Source organism: Mus pahari, chromosome 2 (assembly GCF_900095145.1).
Source record: "Mus pahari chromosome 2, PAHARI_EIJ_v1.1, whole genome shotgun sequence".
NCBI classification, from domain to species: domain Eukaryota; kingdom Metazoa; phylum Chordata; class Mammalia; order Rodentia; family Muridae; genus Mus; species Mus pahari.
In genome coordinates, this window is record NC_034591.1 from 162684201 (window position 1) to 162699354 (window position 15154).

Genomic DNA, 15154 nt, shown 5'->3' on the forward strand with positions numbered 1-15154 from the left:
TCCCTTCCAATATTCCTGAATTATTACTTACTAAAACTTACGTTCCATTTTGGCCTGCAGCCCTCCTGGGTCATGGTTCCCAACTCTTACATGCTGGCTGTCTCTCTGTCCTGCACTTCTCAGGTCCTGATCTTTCTGCTTCGCTGGCATGGTGGTTCTTCTTCCTCTGTCCTGCATTCCTTGCCAGGGAATCCTCAAAGTCCCACCTTTGTCTCCCTGGCCAGCCATTAGCCACCGGCAACTTTATTTACCAATCAAAGCTAACTGGGGACAGGGACTCGCAGCATCTTACATTCAGGACCTGTGGATTCCCATGTAATTTTGGGGGGGTCTGAATTAATATAAGTAGCATTAGACCCAATCTACAACCACAGTCACTAGCAGGAAGGAGTATCCTTCAGTGATGTGCTTTGAGGCACCAAGCCAGGGACTCTGAGAGGAAAGAACAGTCATTTTCTGGATGATTTTAGACTCTTTACTGAGTTTGACATAAGTCAGTCCAGGCTAGTTCCCAGAGGCAGGCACTTGCTCTGGGAAATACTGACATTTTCTTTATAATGCAGTTTTATTTTCACCTGAATCAGACCACCTAAAGCAAAGGGGCATTCTGAAACTGCTAAGCTCGGCTTAGCTCTTAGACTAGGTAGCGTTTATGTTCTGTCTTACAAAGATGTCCCTGGACTGACTCTAGTCAAAGGTGACCTTGAACTCATGATTTTCCTGCCACACTTTCCAAGTGCTGGAACTATAAGTGCATACCACCAAGTTCTCCCTTTTAAAAATGAGAATATCTGATATAAAAAGGCTTCATACCCTGTTCAAGGTCACATGACTAGTAAATGTCAGATCAAGACTGTCTCCTGATTCAGTGGTGTTCCACGCATCTGGAAGAGTGGCCTTGGGGCATTGACACTGAATAAGATGACACGCAAGCTAAAACAAAGGGCAGTATTGCAATGCCAAGCAGCATGAGAGCCACAGCTAAACATCCTTTGTTATTTTAAAATCATTTTCCCCAAAGATAAATTTTTAAAGAGTAATTCCTGCTTTGTAAATTCAAAGGGGGAAATAAAGAGGGATAGTAAACAGTAATATTGGGCAATTCATCAAGTGTTTAAATATTACAGTTACAATTAAACACACATTAGGACAATGGCTGACAGTATGGAAGCCACTGCTGTTTATATCCTGAATAAAGGAAGTCATAATTCCTGTTCAACTGTGAGGCTTTCACCTCTCGGCCTGTGAGCTATAGCACACAAGCAAACAGGGTCTGACCCACCCTTCCCCACAGGTGACCCTCTCAGAGTACAGGGCATGGCAGACCTGCTCCCACACACCTTTCCCCGGTTGAGGGAATGACACCGCTGTCTTACACAGGACTGCCTCTCCGGAGCTCTTGGGGCTTGTGCGACCAGTCAGCATAATTACCTAGGCATGTACAGGACTCTCTCGGCCACCACAAAGCCCACCCTGAAGAAGAGGTTGCTGGCTGGAATGAACGGGAACACGAGGAACAGCAAGCCGGCCAACACTTCCTTGTGCTCCAGCTTCTGAAACACACAACAGGGAAAGAACACATGGATCTGTACTCAACTGTGCCTCAGGTGGCAAGTCACCATCTGACCCTCAGGTTCTTGGTGATGACCAAATGGACACATCAGAGAACTAAACTGACCACAGGAAGAGCTGCCTAGAGGTGCTAGCCTGCCCAATACACACCTGTCACCAGAGACCTCTGAAATGGGCACAGTTGGTAGTGACCACTAACCACTGCCTGAGAAAATGCTGCTCAGCCTATCCCCACCCCTCCCCCATAGCCTCAGAACTATACAGAGGCAGAGCAGTTAGGCAGAGCCAGGCACTGAGATACAGTGGTAACCTCTCTTAAAGAAGAGGTCAAAAGGGTCACTAGCAGGAGTCAAGCTTTGCATACAAGAAATGTTCTTCTAATGGTAAAAATAGAGGGTGCCAGTGTGTGTGTATGTGTGGGGGGGGAACAGCTGAATTATAAGTTTCTTGGTACCTCTCAAACTAAAGCACATTTTTATTGAGCTGGTTATTTTGTTTGTTTGTTTAAGATCTCCTCCTCCTCCTCCTCTTCTTCCTCCTCCTCCTACTATGAAAAGGACCTTTTCATAGTATTGTAATGTTTCTTATTCTTTATGTAATTTTTTTTTTTTTTTTTTTTTGGTTTTTCAAGACAGGGTTTCTCTGTGTAGCTCTGACTGTCCTGGAACTCACTATGTAGACCAGGCTAGCCTCGAACTCAGAAATCCGTTTGCCTCTGCCTCCCAAGTGCTGGAATTAAAGGCGTGTGCCACCACTGCCCGGCGTGTAATTTATATAAAAAAAAATTTCCAATGAAGCTATTAACAATAACAAACAAACACAAAACAAAACAAAACAAAACTCCTCCCCTCAGAGCTCAGGGAGCCCTCTGTAGAAGAGGAGGTGGGAAGAGTGCAGGAGCCAGGGGGCATGAGAGACACCAAGAAAACAAGAAACCAAGGCTCTCTAAGTCAGCATGGCAAAGCTCATATGAGCTCAGAGAGACTGGGGCAGGATGCACAGGGCCAGCACAAGAGGAGATGGCACCAGGACCTCTGTGCTTACATTCTGGCTTCCAGCTTAGTGTTTGTAAGGGATTCCTGAGCGTGTGAACAAGTTGTCCTCTGACTCTAGTGTCCTCTCTTGGGCTCTTTTCCATCTGTTGGTCTGTCTTGTCTGACTTTAATGTGATAGTTTTTGTTGTATCTTATTATACTTTGTTATATTAAAAAAAGAATGAGTGTAAGCCTAGCTACTGGGGTAAACAATGGAAATGTCATCTATACCTGCTAGGAAAAGCAATGTTCTCCAATGCAAATGACACTGGGTCTATCAACTGCTCCGGGGCAGATCTCCGGTTTAGGAGTACTAACCAACAAATAATAGTCAGCCCAATTTTTCGTGTACTTTTTATTTGGTTACACTTTGGTGCTTTTTGTATCATTTCTTTTTGTGTGATGTTGTATCTGTTTTGTAGGTTTGGGGAGTTTCTTTGTATTGTGTTTTGGGTTTGTTTTATAAGAAAGAACTTAAAGTTGGGTAGGTAGGGAGGAGGAGAGGATCTGACAAATTTGAGGGTGGGGAAGAATATGATCAAAATGTATTTTAATTTAAAAATTGTTTTAAATAGAAATAGTTTTTAAAAAGAAGGAAAAGTGGCTGCTTTTATATTTAGATATTATAATGGATGCTGTAGATAGAATCATGTTTTCATGTGATATATGTAGCAGATGTGCTTGAAGAATTGTAGTTAAAAGCAGCTGAGTATATAGGATGCTGTTGCACTTAGTGGGCCTGAGTCCCAGGACTCAGAAGGCAGAGGTAGAAGGAGGTAGCCAGTCCCAGGCTATCCTGGGCTGTACAGTGAGACTGTGTTCCAAAAACAAACAAAAAGTTCAAGATGGTAACTAGGTCTATAGGTGACTAAGGGATTCTAGGGGAGAAAGAACATTCGCATAGTGGTGTAGTCACAGGTAAGCAGTCTGTACTCCTGTACATAACCCTCCACTCAGTATCCTATAAGAAACCCTAATGAAATAATTTAAATAAAAACATGAAAGCAGAAGAGTACAAGATGGGAAGATCAGTAGAGAGGGAGGGGAACAAGAAAAATAACAGAGGGGCAATTGTGTTAAAATATAATGTATGAAATGATATAATGAAATCCATTATTATCTATAATTAACACACGCTGATAAAAATCAAAGGAAACCAAGAAGAACTTTCCATATCACATACTGCATCTTTAATGATTCTCATAAACATTTAAAGTAGTATATTATTTTTAATACCTAGAAAAGAAAAAGACAATATCGCAAATATAAATAAAATTCCCTACCAGGAACTGCAACATGCTCTAAGTATGCAAAGCAAAAGATTTGTCACCAGGGTTTTATTAAAATCTTTGTCTTATTGACTACTATATACAGAGTAATAAAATGTCACTGAGAGATTCTATATAATTTGAACAGTTTCCCTCAAATGATTTCTTTCTGTTAGTAATGACCTGAAGGAATCTAACTCCATAGAAGAAAAGGGAAAAAGGTTATTTTAGTAACTTTCAAATCAGGCAGGTGCAGAAAAATGTTATGTGTGTATATATCACATACATATCCATATATATGTACATATTTCTAGGCTTTCCTAAACTTGACAAATAAAAATGAAAAAGAAGACAAAATGAGAAGGCAGTTGATTGTGCTATAAGCCTCAAGCTATCTGTGTTTGTTTCCTCTCTGTTGTTGTGATAAAACACTCTGTTCAAAAGCAAACTAGAGGAAGAAAGGGTTTATTGTGCTTACACAGACAAATCATAGTCCATCACTGGGGGAAGTCAAGGCAGGAATTTGAAGGCAGACCAGACTGCTACTCTACAGACCATTACCTCTAACCAAGGAACTCAGTTCACAGCCAAAGAAGTGAGACAGGAACCTTGGCGAGGCTTGCTGGTTGGAAGGTAGGCTTATGTTCAGTTTTCTTATGCAGTTTAGGACCACTTGCCTAGGGAATGGGGACACCTGCAGTGAGCTGGGTCTCCCTCTTAATTAATAATCAAGACAACACCCTATAAGCATGCCCACAGGGACCCACAGGCACCAATCTGACCTACAAAATTCCTTAATTGGGATTCTCTTGCCAGGTAATTCCAGTTCTGACTAGTTGACAGTTACTCAGGGCACCATCCTTATAATTCAGGTAACAGTCTTAAGGTGACTAAGGCCATTTCAGCTCAAGGACCCTCCCCAGAATCCTGTGCTACCATGTCAGGGGTTTCTCACTAGCAAACACTGAAGTTAATCCCTAGAGTGTCTCCTGTATTCCTGATTCCTCAGTAACCCCAAGTCTCTACTGAGTACCTTTAAGTAATCTTTTTATCCAGTTTTAGTTTGTATAGACAGCTGATTTTCACTTTCAGCCCTCTGAAAGCTAAAATCCATAAGAAAACAATTCCTGATTCTCCACTTTAGTAGATCTAACTCCATGGTTCATTTGAAATAACACAAGCATTGTTACGTTTAACAATGCTATTGATGATGGAGATAAGGGACTGTGCCGGGTGGCTGAGAAACTGGTCTTACCCTCAGAACTCCACTTCAGAAACCAAGACCCTTTCCAGACTGCAACAGACCATGCTGGGTAGAGGAGAGCAGAACACATGACTGTTTGGGGCAGAGATTCGATTTGCTCTGCACTAAGGACCCTGAATCCATTCCCCAGTGATGTTACTACCTGTCAAGTACTGGATGACTGCTTACCTTCTTATCCTAGCAGCCGTTCCAGATTCTGCCTCTCTCTGGCAATGATTGGCTTACCTGTCCATGGCACAGTTTCTGCCTAGAATCTCTGTTAGTCATGTAGGAGTTTAATCCCAAGGCTAATGTTAAAATTATCTAAGAGTATGAATGCTTAATCTGATAATGGCATTCAGAGATGGGGCCTTGCAAAGTGATTAGATTTGATGTAGTCATTAGCATGACCTCCATAAGTGGACCCTTTAGGCTTCATGAGGAAGACATACAAATGAGAGCTATGTGCTCACTCAATCCATGCTATGATACAATCAAAGGAGAACCTCACCAGAGCCAGCGCCCATGCTCAGAGAAACACAGACCGGTCTGGCACCGGTGAGCCGATGGGGCCGGCTCCAGGACCAGACTCGCTCCTGTCTTCATGTGTATTGATCACTGCTTTCCTGTAAAGGCCTCAGCCCTTTGGTAAAGCGCTTATTCCTAAGATAAGTGAAGCTATAAAAATGCATAGTATTGTATAGAAACAGTAAACATGGGGTCTGGGGAGGTAGCTGAGTAGGTCAATTCTAAGTATGAGGATCTGAGTTGGATCCCTAACAACCATGTAAAAAGCCAGACTTGGTAGCACTTCCTGTGGTCTCAATGAAGAAGTGGAAATGGGTGGATCCCTGTGGTTCACCAGACAACCCGCCTGGCCTATTTGATGAACTCCAGGCCAGTAAACGACCTTGTCTCAAAAAACAAGGTGGGTGGTGCCAGAAGAATTGCAGTCAAAAGTTGTCCTGTGGTCTTCACGTGTACTTGTGCGTGCATGCACACAAACACTAACTTCAAAGCTGATTCCTGGGGGCTGGTTACAGCTGCCTCACTCATGCTACACTCTCAGCCAGGCCCCTGACAGATCTCTAAGCAGGGCCAAGTACAGTCTCCTAGGACAAGAGCATCCCAGACCTCAGGTTGTATAGCATTTCTCCTCCTAGCCTGTTGTTAGTGGGAGGAGCTCAACTGTGGCAGGGCAGCTTCAGCAACACCAGTTGGCTGCCCTGCCCCCCACCTGGCTCATGCTGGTGGTATAATTTCCTGATTTTCTGGAGTGTTGATGTTTCTTTGTAAATGCTCACAGAGTAAAAATTTAAAGGGGGAAATGAATGGAGAGACTATACCCCCTCTGAGACAAAAGGAGAGTGCATAACTCCATGCCTTCTCTCAGCCAATTTAAACACAGCTTTTTCCCAGTCTGGACTCTTGGCCAAAAGGCACTGCCAGATCCCCTATAATGAACAGAGCCGGAGGCGGGTTTAATCACAGCATTCATTTTGGATTTCTAGTCTTTGATTTTTGAACCTTGGTTATTTTTTTCCTAACAAAGCTTTGTGTTTGATTTGTATTTAATTAACAGTCTGAACTTTCTTGCCAACACTGGTTCCTGAGATTCTACTTCTTATCTCATTCAAGTGTGCAATTATACAACTACAAGACAGGGTTAAATGAGGTGGATGCTAAAGTGCTCAGACTCCCTTACTCAGAGCATAAGCTAATTTAAAACTTTACTTGGAAATGTAAAGTCAAATTTTTGTTTAAATGTGTTGTTAAATGTTTTTTTTTTAATTAAGGCAAAGGCAATCTACAGGATAATAAGTAAAAAAAAACCACACACACACATTTATTCTAAGCTAAGTAAGCACTCAGAGTTAAGGGAAGTCAGTAAAGTAGAAAATGCTAGTAAGTAAATCTTTACCTAATTAGCGTGAAAATATTCCAGTAATTTAGTCAGACACACGGAAGTATGAGATGGCTCTTCATCACCAGCTTTGGTTTTGAGCAAACATGAAAGCAAATAGTAGAAAGCTACATGTTTTTGTTTTACAAAGGGCTAAGTTAGAGATGGAAGGAAGTAGCAAGATGAATTATCTTCTACTAGACCCATGTATAAGGAAGGCCCTCTCTGAGCCACAGAATTAGGGATATCTCAGGCCATCAGAAGCCACCTGCTAAGCTACACTGGCAGAGGACAGAAGGGTGGCAGGAACACACTCACAAGGTTGTCATTTAACTTCAGGCTGTGGCTTTTGATACTTCTCTGTCAATCCATTTAGGAAGTAATGGTTTCAACTAAGGGCTAAAAGCCAGACATTGTGGTACACACATGCCATCCCAGGACTTGGCAAGTTTAGACAGGAGAATTGAGGTCCAAACTGGGCTACATAGTTGTCTTATTCAGGTTTCTACTGATGCAATAAAACACCATGATCAAAAGAAAGTTGGGGAGGAAAGGGTTGATTTAGCTTACACATCCAGATCATAACCCATTGTTGGAGGAAATCAGGACAGGAACCTGGAGGCAGGAGCTGATGCAGAGGCCATGGAGGGGTGCTGCTTACTGGCTTGCTTCCCTGGCTTGCTCAGTGTGCCTTCTTATAGAACCCAGGACGACCAGCCCAAGGATGGTACCACCCACAATGGGCTGGACCCTCCCCCCTTGATTATTAATTGAGAAAATTCCTTACAGCTGGATCTCATGGAGGCATTTTTTTCAACTGGGGCCCCTTCCTCTCTGATGACTCCAAGCTTCTGTCAAATGGACACACAAAACCAGTCAGTATAATAGTGAACCTCATGCCTCCCTCTCCCTGTGTTGTATATGTGTGTGCTGACCAGTGAGGGTATGTGTAGAGGGCAGAGGTCCACATTGGTGTCTTCCTCTACAGTTCTCCTCGTTTTTGAGAGTGTCCTTCAGGAACCTAAATCTCACTGCTTGGGTTCTGCCAGCTGGCCAATGAGCCAACAGGCTCTCCCTGGCTCTGCTTCCCAGCATGAGGGGTACCAGCACTTCTGTGTGGATTCTGGGAATCCAGATTCAGGCCTTCACAATCCTCTGTAAAATAAGCACTTACCATCAAACCATCTCTTCAGCCCAAGGCATTCTTTCTTAAAACAAAACAAAACAAAACACCTGAGGTCTGACTAACTACAAAGCCTGTCCTCCTGTTACAGCCTAAGTCAAGTGTAGGAAGAAATGTCAAGGAAAAATCATCCACCATCAACCACAGGTTAGATGCATCCATGTGGAGGAGGCCAGACAAGGTGCTGCTAGTGTAGAAAATTTCAACCCCTAGGGCGTCTCACAGAGGGCATCAGATAAACACAACCCTACAGTCCATACAGCACATGCGCCCTGTTACACGACCTGCTTGACATCAGATAAACACAACCCTACAGTCCATACGGCACATGCGCCCTGTTACGCGACCTGCTTGACATCAGATAAACACAATCCTACAGTCCATACAGCACATGCGCCCTGTTACGCGACCTGCTTGAGAGCATCAAGGAACAGTCTGAGATGGTCCTGCAATCTCCTGAAGCTCGGCCTCTGAGACCAGACACATAACATACACATGCTCACTGCCTGCAGCTTCAATATGCTGGGCCAGTGAGAGTAAAGATGCCTCCACCAAGCCTGACCCCACAAGCCGTCCTCTCTCTGACCTACACACACACACACACACACACACACACACACACACACACACACTTTCTAAAGGCAGATTTCGCTGACTTTGGTAATTGAATAAAAAAGTCAGTATTAAAAAAAAAAAAGTCAGTATTACATCTAAAAAGGACTGTGGGAAAGATAATGATTACTTTTGCCATGACAAATCAAATGCTATGATAGAATTTTTCTTTGCAAAGCTAGTAAAATAATTAATTTTAGTGACCACAGAGATGCAGAGCAAGTCAAGGGATAACAGCCTTCTGAAGTTTAATCTTATTCTTCTTCTAAACTTATCTCTTCAATATTCAATGATTTATAAACTGTGGAGCATGGCTCTTCTAGGAATGTAATGTGATTTATAATCAGGGTTTACTCAGTCAGATGAATCTCAGATAGAAAGGACTCAGAAATAAGGATGAACTTGGGGGGAGTACAGTAGGACCTCATCAGACACATGGGCTTCAGGAGTTGAGTCACAGGTGCCTATGCGAAGCTAGAGCACAAACATGGATAGATTACTCTTGTCTTGTGTGTGACAGGGGTGGGAAGAGAAAGCCTGTTTCTCAGAAGCCTAGACTTAACAATAGGCTCAGTTGGCAGGATGGTAATGACCAGAACACTGGAATGCTACTGTGTTAGTCAACTATCTGCTACTGTAACAAAACACCCATGGTAATCAATTGAAAAAATAGTTTGTTTTCCTCAGTTCTGAAAGTTTCAGTCCATCATTAGTTAGATTACTGCATTTGATCCTATAGCCCATCACCTCAAGGATTAAGCCCATCACTCCAAGTACTAAGCCCATCACCTCAAGGACTAAACCTATCACTTCAAGGACTAAGATCATCACCACAAGGAATAAGCCTGTTGCTTTGAGAACTAACCCTTGTCATAGTGACCACAAGCAAAGGAAGAGAAAATGTAGTCAAAGTCCCAGCAGGCACCCCAGTGACCTGACCTATGACCTAAGAGCTCAGCCAGGTCCCATCAGCACATCAGGCCAGAGACCATGCCTTTGTCCCTCGGGCTAGGGACCATGGTCTTAGGAGAACATTCCAGATCCAAGGTCAACAAACTTAATTTCTCAAGAGTATCTCAGGAAGGGAGGGAAGGGGAGAACAGTTAATCATTCTTTCCTCTGTAAGGACTCAGGGAGGAACAAGAATGACTTTAACGTGATGGGCTGGTGACTGGATGGCCTCTACTGAGCCAGAGGAAGCAGGCAGAGCATGAACCAGGTGTGTATCTCTAAGTGAATTTGTCCTATGGATGTACGAAGCTGACAGAAATGTTTTCCTACCAATTGTGTGTGCAGGGACTTCTAATAAGCAGAAACCAGCTCACCCCCACCCTCACCCCCCACCAAAGCCTTCCGATGTAGGATGTCATAAACATCTTTCTGCTAAGAAAGCAACAAGGAACTTTTCTTGTCTCACAATTTACCCACATGGAGCTGTCTCAGAGGATGACTACTTATTTTTTATCCTAGGATTAATAGAAGGAGACATAGGGGCACGTAACTGCATTCTCCTAGTGAAGACTTCACAAGCTTACAAGAGCATCTCTTAGCACTAACTCACCTGCTTTATCGAATAAACTGCAGAGATGGGTCTGGCTTACTTCAGGTCACTGTACATGGATGACAAGACTGGGTGGGAAATCCTCTTTCCTAAGTACTAAGGAAAAAGGACACTGAGATTCAGGCAAGGAACTCAAGTTCTAGAGAGTTCTCATAAGGTAGATTTGGTTTCTGTGCCCAGCCAGTGTTTTCACCCAGAATCAAAATGTCTTCTCTACCACAATGTGTTGCAATTCAGGGGACATGCCCTGTTTTTCTGCTTCTGAGGTATGTGATGGTAAAAGCCTGATGGATAATTTCATTCTCACAGAGGCAGTTAATGGGCTCTTTTCACAAATCACTGGCCTGGCAGTTTTCCCTCACCTTTCACTGTGGGTTCAAACAGCTTACTTACCACAGCTTAGATTTACTGGACTAATGACATAGGCAAAGGATGGAAAACAAGGCTTTAGGGTTTAGAAGGCTTTCCAACACCTGTAATTTTCCAAGTTCAAACATGTACACACCAACTTTCTTGTTTCAAAGCAAGGAAGAGGCACCCATCAAAGGGCCTGTTTCCACCAAACAGAACAATTCGAATCTCTAATATGGATACTTAGTGAGAGGCAAGGTCCGACATCAGAAAACAAAACTGACCCAGCGCTCCCGACGTGGGAGACATGTTTTATTGGAGAATGCTTGTAAGGTACTAGGAGAAAAACATTCTAGATAGAAAAACAAATGGTAATGTGTTTCCTTGGCAAGTGGTGGTTAATTATTCTCAAGCTAGGCCGCTGACATGATGAGAGCCAAAATCTATGAAAATTCAAGTTTCTGGTTAGTCACTCGAATCCAAACAACCTGTGGTGCCTGAAACAATTTCCAGGGCAGTGCCAAGGAAGGCAACATTAGTAAATGTTCTTCCCAGTTAATCGTTGTTCAATACCTAATGCCAGATTCATGGATTACAAGTTCATAGCCAGTTGAACTTGCCAGGTCATTTTGCAAACGAGGCCTCTGGCAATCAGAGCCAGATAGGATACAGACACAAAAGCATGTCTTCTACAAGATTCTGCCCAAATGCAATCACTTATCTACATGAACATACTGGCTTCTGAAGCTCCAGGGATTCCTTCCTCTGCCCTTCGGCTCTCCTACCAGAATCTTCCATGACCCAGGCCTGGTAACTTGTGTGCAATCCTAGCATGTATAGGGCTAAATTCAAAGACGACGCTCTAGCTTGAGGATAGCCTGGACTAAATGAAATCATGTCTCTAAAATAAGAAAAGATGTTTCCAGGAAAGGTGCCTTCGGTAGCAATCACTGATCGAGGCACTGGGGACTCTGTCAGATCTCTGTTCTTAAAACAATGAAGCAGGTGAAACTTTTTATTATTCTAGGTATACTGTCACTTTGGAAACAGACATTCATAAAGAGTGAAACTGATATTACAGATGACACTGCCTCCCTGGACTGATATTTAACAGATGGTTTTGTAGTAACCAGGGCATATCATGACTCCACAATCACAGACTCACTATAACCAACACACACACACACACACACACACACACACACACACACACACCACAGAAAGGGGGGGGAGGGGAGAGGGATGAAGGGATGGCAGGCTCTACAGAATGAAAAACAAAATTCTGAACTGAGAACAGGCTGGACCAACAAGGTATAATCGAGGAGGTCAGTCAGGGCAGGGCAATAATCTTGGCAATACAGGATTATGCCTTGGACCAGGTAATGTCACGGAGGGTGGGAAAAAGTGTCCTTAGTATGGTTGACATGAGTTAAATAGCTATGCTGGAGTTGGGGAAGAGAAATGTCAAGAATCTTGACTCAGATGGACAGCAGGACGTTTCTGGTACTTTCATCTCTGCAATTCATAATTATGTGTTTCATGGCTGAGAACAAGATGAAAAACTGTGCGCCCCTTTAAATAAAATATGTTCTGATAGAAATAAGAAGGACTGAATGGCTTGAGGAGAAAAAAAAAGCTTTGCCCTTTTAAGTTTAAAGTTATCATAAGTACCATACAGCTACATGGTAACAGGTTAGTTCCATAGAATGATGATTCATTAAATTAAGAGGAATATCAGGTGTTAAAAAGATTATGGGATTAGGGAGATTTCGTAGTCCTTAGAGTGCTTTCTGTGTTTGCACGAGGACTTGAGTTTGGTCCCCAACACCAACGTCTAAAGCTGGGCACATCAATGAGTGCTCATAACCCCAAGGCTGATTGGTAGAGAGGAGTGGAATGGGGCCTGCTGGCTACTCAGGTAATCTGACCAGTGAGCTCCAGGCTCAGTGAGAGATTTGCCTTAAAAAAATAAATATGGTAGGGGGGGTGACTGAGAAAATACTCAAATATCAATCTGTCCTGTGTATGTGTACACACCTGTACATATACACATGCATATACAAGTGAAGATTACCGTTCAAAACTAAATCAAAGCATTCATTGTGGACACTAAATTTCACTGACAATCAGAGCATACAAACCAAGAAAAGGAAATAAAACTGTTAGTGTCGCACGAACACTTCTGTTAGCAATACACAGCACTCTAATTCTTCTACTAAGACATTTGGTGAGTTTTCCAACTGAGACATAAACATCAGAGCAGTAGGTAGGTTGTTTGCTTATTAAATAGTGTGATTTGTGCCAATGTGATTGCCCCACCAAGGCAAAGAATAAAGAAAATTATTTAAGGATGTGGAAAAACTCCTGTGGGCTCAAATCAAATTAAAAACAAGCAGGACACTGGAAATAAGATTTGTAGTTTTGACTGCAGATGAAGGAGGGGCAAGGAGCTTCATAGGTGACATAACCATCACCCCAAACACAGGAAAGCTGTGGGAAGGCTTGGCTATTGGCCTCTGGTCTTCAGATGGCCACTGAATAAAAAGATGCATTTCTAATGCTTCCTGTTCCACTGTTCACCACAGAGGAATAGGACAGACTCAGTAGCAACAACATCCAGAGGACTGGGGATGAAGATCTGTACATGGGCCCTGAACAACTCAGTCTCAGTGCCCTTAAAATGAATTGCTGTTTTAAGAGAAAATCAACTTTTGATAAATTTTCAAGTACTTTTAAAGGCACAGTATCTTTCAAGTTTAAAGACCATGAATGTGGTTGGTGAGTTCAGTGACACTAGCCACTCTCTTCCAGCTCTTCATTAACATTCTGCCACATCTACCAGGGATAACTGGTTAATGTTAGGTCTCTCAGGCTGTGCATACATCTAGAAATGAGCTCAAACTGGACATAGGAGGATTTCTGATGGTTAGATAAAGCCAGCATTCTTTAGAAACTTGTGAAGTCAGCTCCTACTTCAAAAGGAATCATCTCCCTTCCCTCTGGCAGAGGGGACACACGGCTCCACTGACATGTACCTGTGGCTGCATGTCAAAGCCCCTGCCGGCCTGCAGGCTCCTTCAGTCCCTACACACCCATATTTGTCACACACTTCAAAGTCTACAACAGCATCCTTGCCTGACTCACTTCAGAGCCTGCTCTGCTCTTTTTATACCCCCTGTCCCTGGCTATATTCACCGTTCTCACTGTGTTCTCTCTTACTGTACCCTTCTCTCTGGCTATCTCCCTATTCACACTATGTTGATATCCCCCCAAATCTCCCTCTCTCCTCTCCTTTCATCCCCCACCCTCTCTCTTTTGCACTATGATCTCTTCTATTCTCCCTCTTGAATATAGTCCTGGCCATGTCCAGTCTGCTTTCATTTCTCTCTGTTCTGGACTCTTCCAGATACCTCCGGATACTTTCTCTCTCTCTCTCTCTCTCTCTCTCTCTCTCACACACACACACACACACACACACACACACACACACACCCCTTTCCTTTAACCACATCATGGAGCAGTTATGTTGGCATTTTCTTTACTGCAACTTCTCACACATAAACTAGTGAGTTCACCCCTGCCCTTCTATGGCATCTGAACACACAGACTCTGCACATTCCTGTTGTGGTGTTTGTTATATGATTTGAATGGGGAATGTCACAAGCATCTTAAAGTGTTTTAACACAGCTGGTAGTATTATTCTGGAAGGCAGAGTCCAGCTGGAGGAAGTGGTTTGCTGAGTGGAAGGCCTTTGCTAATCTTCCTGTCCCATTTTTGCTTTCTGACCTATCCAGATGTGATGAGGTAGCCTCACCCTCACTACCACAGCTGGGGCATGACGGACTATATATCCAGACTAAGGCCTCAAAGAAACCTTTTGGATACTTCAAAAACTTAAATATGTTTTCCATCACTGGGAATGAAGACAGCTGTGGAAAGGTGAGAGAGGGTTGACGTTCATAAATAACAATTATATACATTCTGACAGAGTGATCGTGGGTCTTGAGCTACAGAGACAAAAGAAGCAGTCAGTGGCTTTCTTTGTTTTAATGCTGCTATCTGTACACAGGAGTGATTCTGTTTTTCAGGAGTTGAGCTGTGACAGTTTCCGGATGATGGGAACTATGACAATGACCAGACTCTGCAAACAGTATGTGTTCAGTGCTTCTCTGTAAGGGCTACTGTGCTGTGTCAGAAGGCATGGAGTGCTCTAGTCTGGCCTCACAGAGAGGTGCAGGTAGGGGTTAAAGGGGAGCAGACGCAGGTAACCAGCAGCAAAGCTGACCCTGAGCCCTAGCCCCCTCCTCCGAGAACTGGGGCAGCTCTCCCCTGACAAGTCTCTTCTCACGCTGCACCAGGGGAAAGAGTGAGCTTACCTTCAAACTCATTTCAGGAGAATGCTCTAAACAAAATCCTAGTTCTGTAGT

The 15154-nt window shown here is 43.3% G+C and overlaps 1 protein-coding gene across 2 annotated transcripts in view; it reads right to left on the bottom strand.

Annotated features, from left to right (window-relative positions):
* The window catches only part of Tmtc1 (transmembrane O-mannosyltransferase targeting cadherins 1), a 214994-nt gene that overhangs the window by 82466 nt on the left and 117374 nt on the right, over positions 1–15154 (bottom strand). For both annotated transcript variants that reach the window (XM_021190284.2, XM_021190283.1), the window contains exon 9: positions 1432–1553. In XM_021190284.2, the coding sequence (XP_021045943.1) occupies positions 1432–1553 (122 nt within the window). The remainder of the gene's footprint in view (positions 1–1431; positions 1554–15154) is intronic.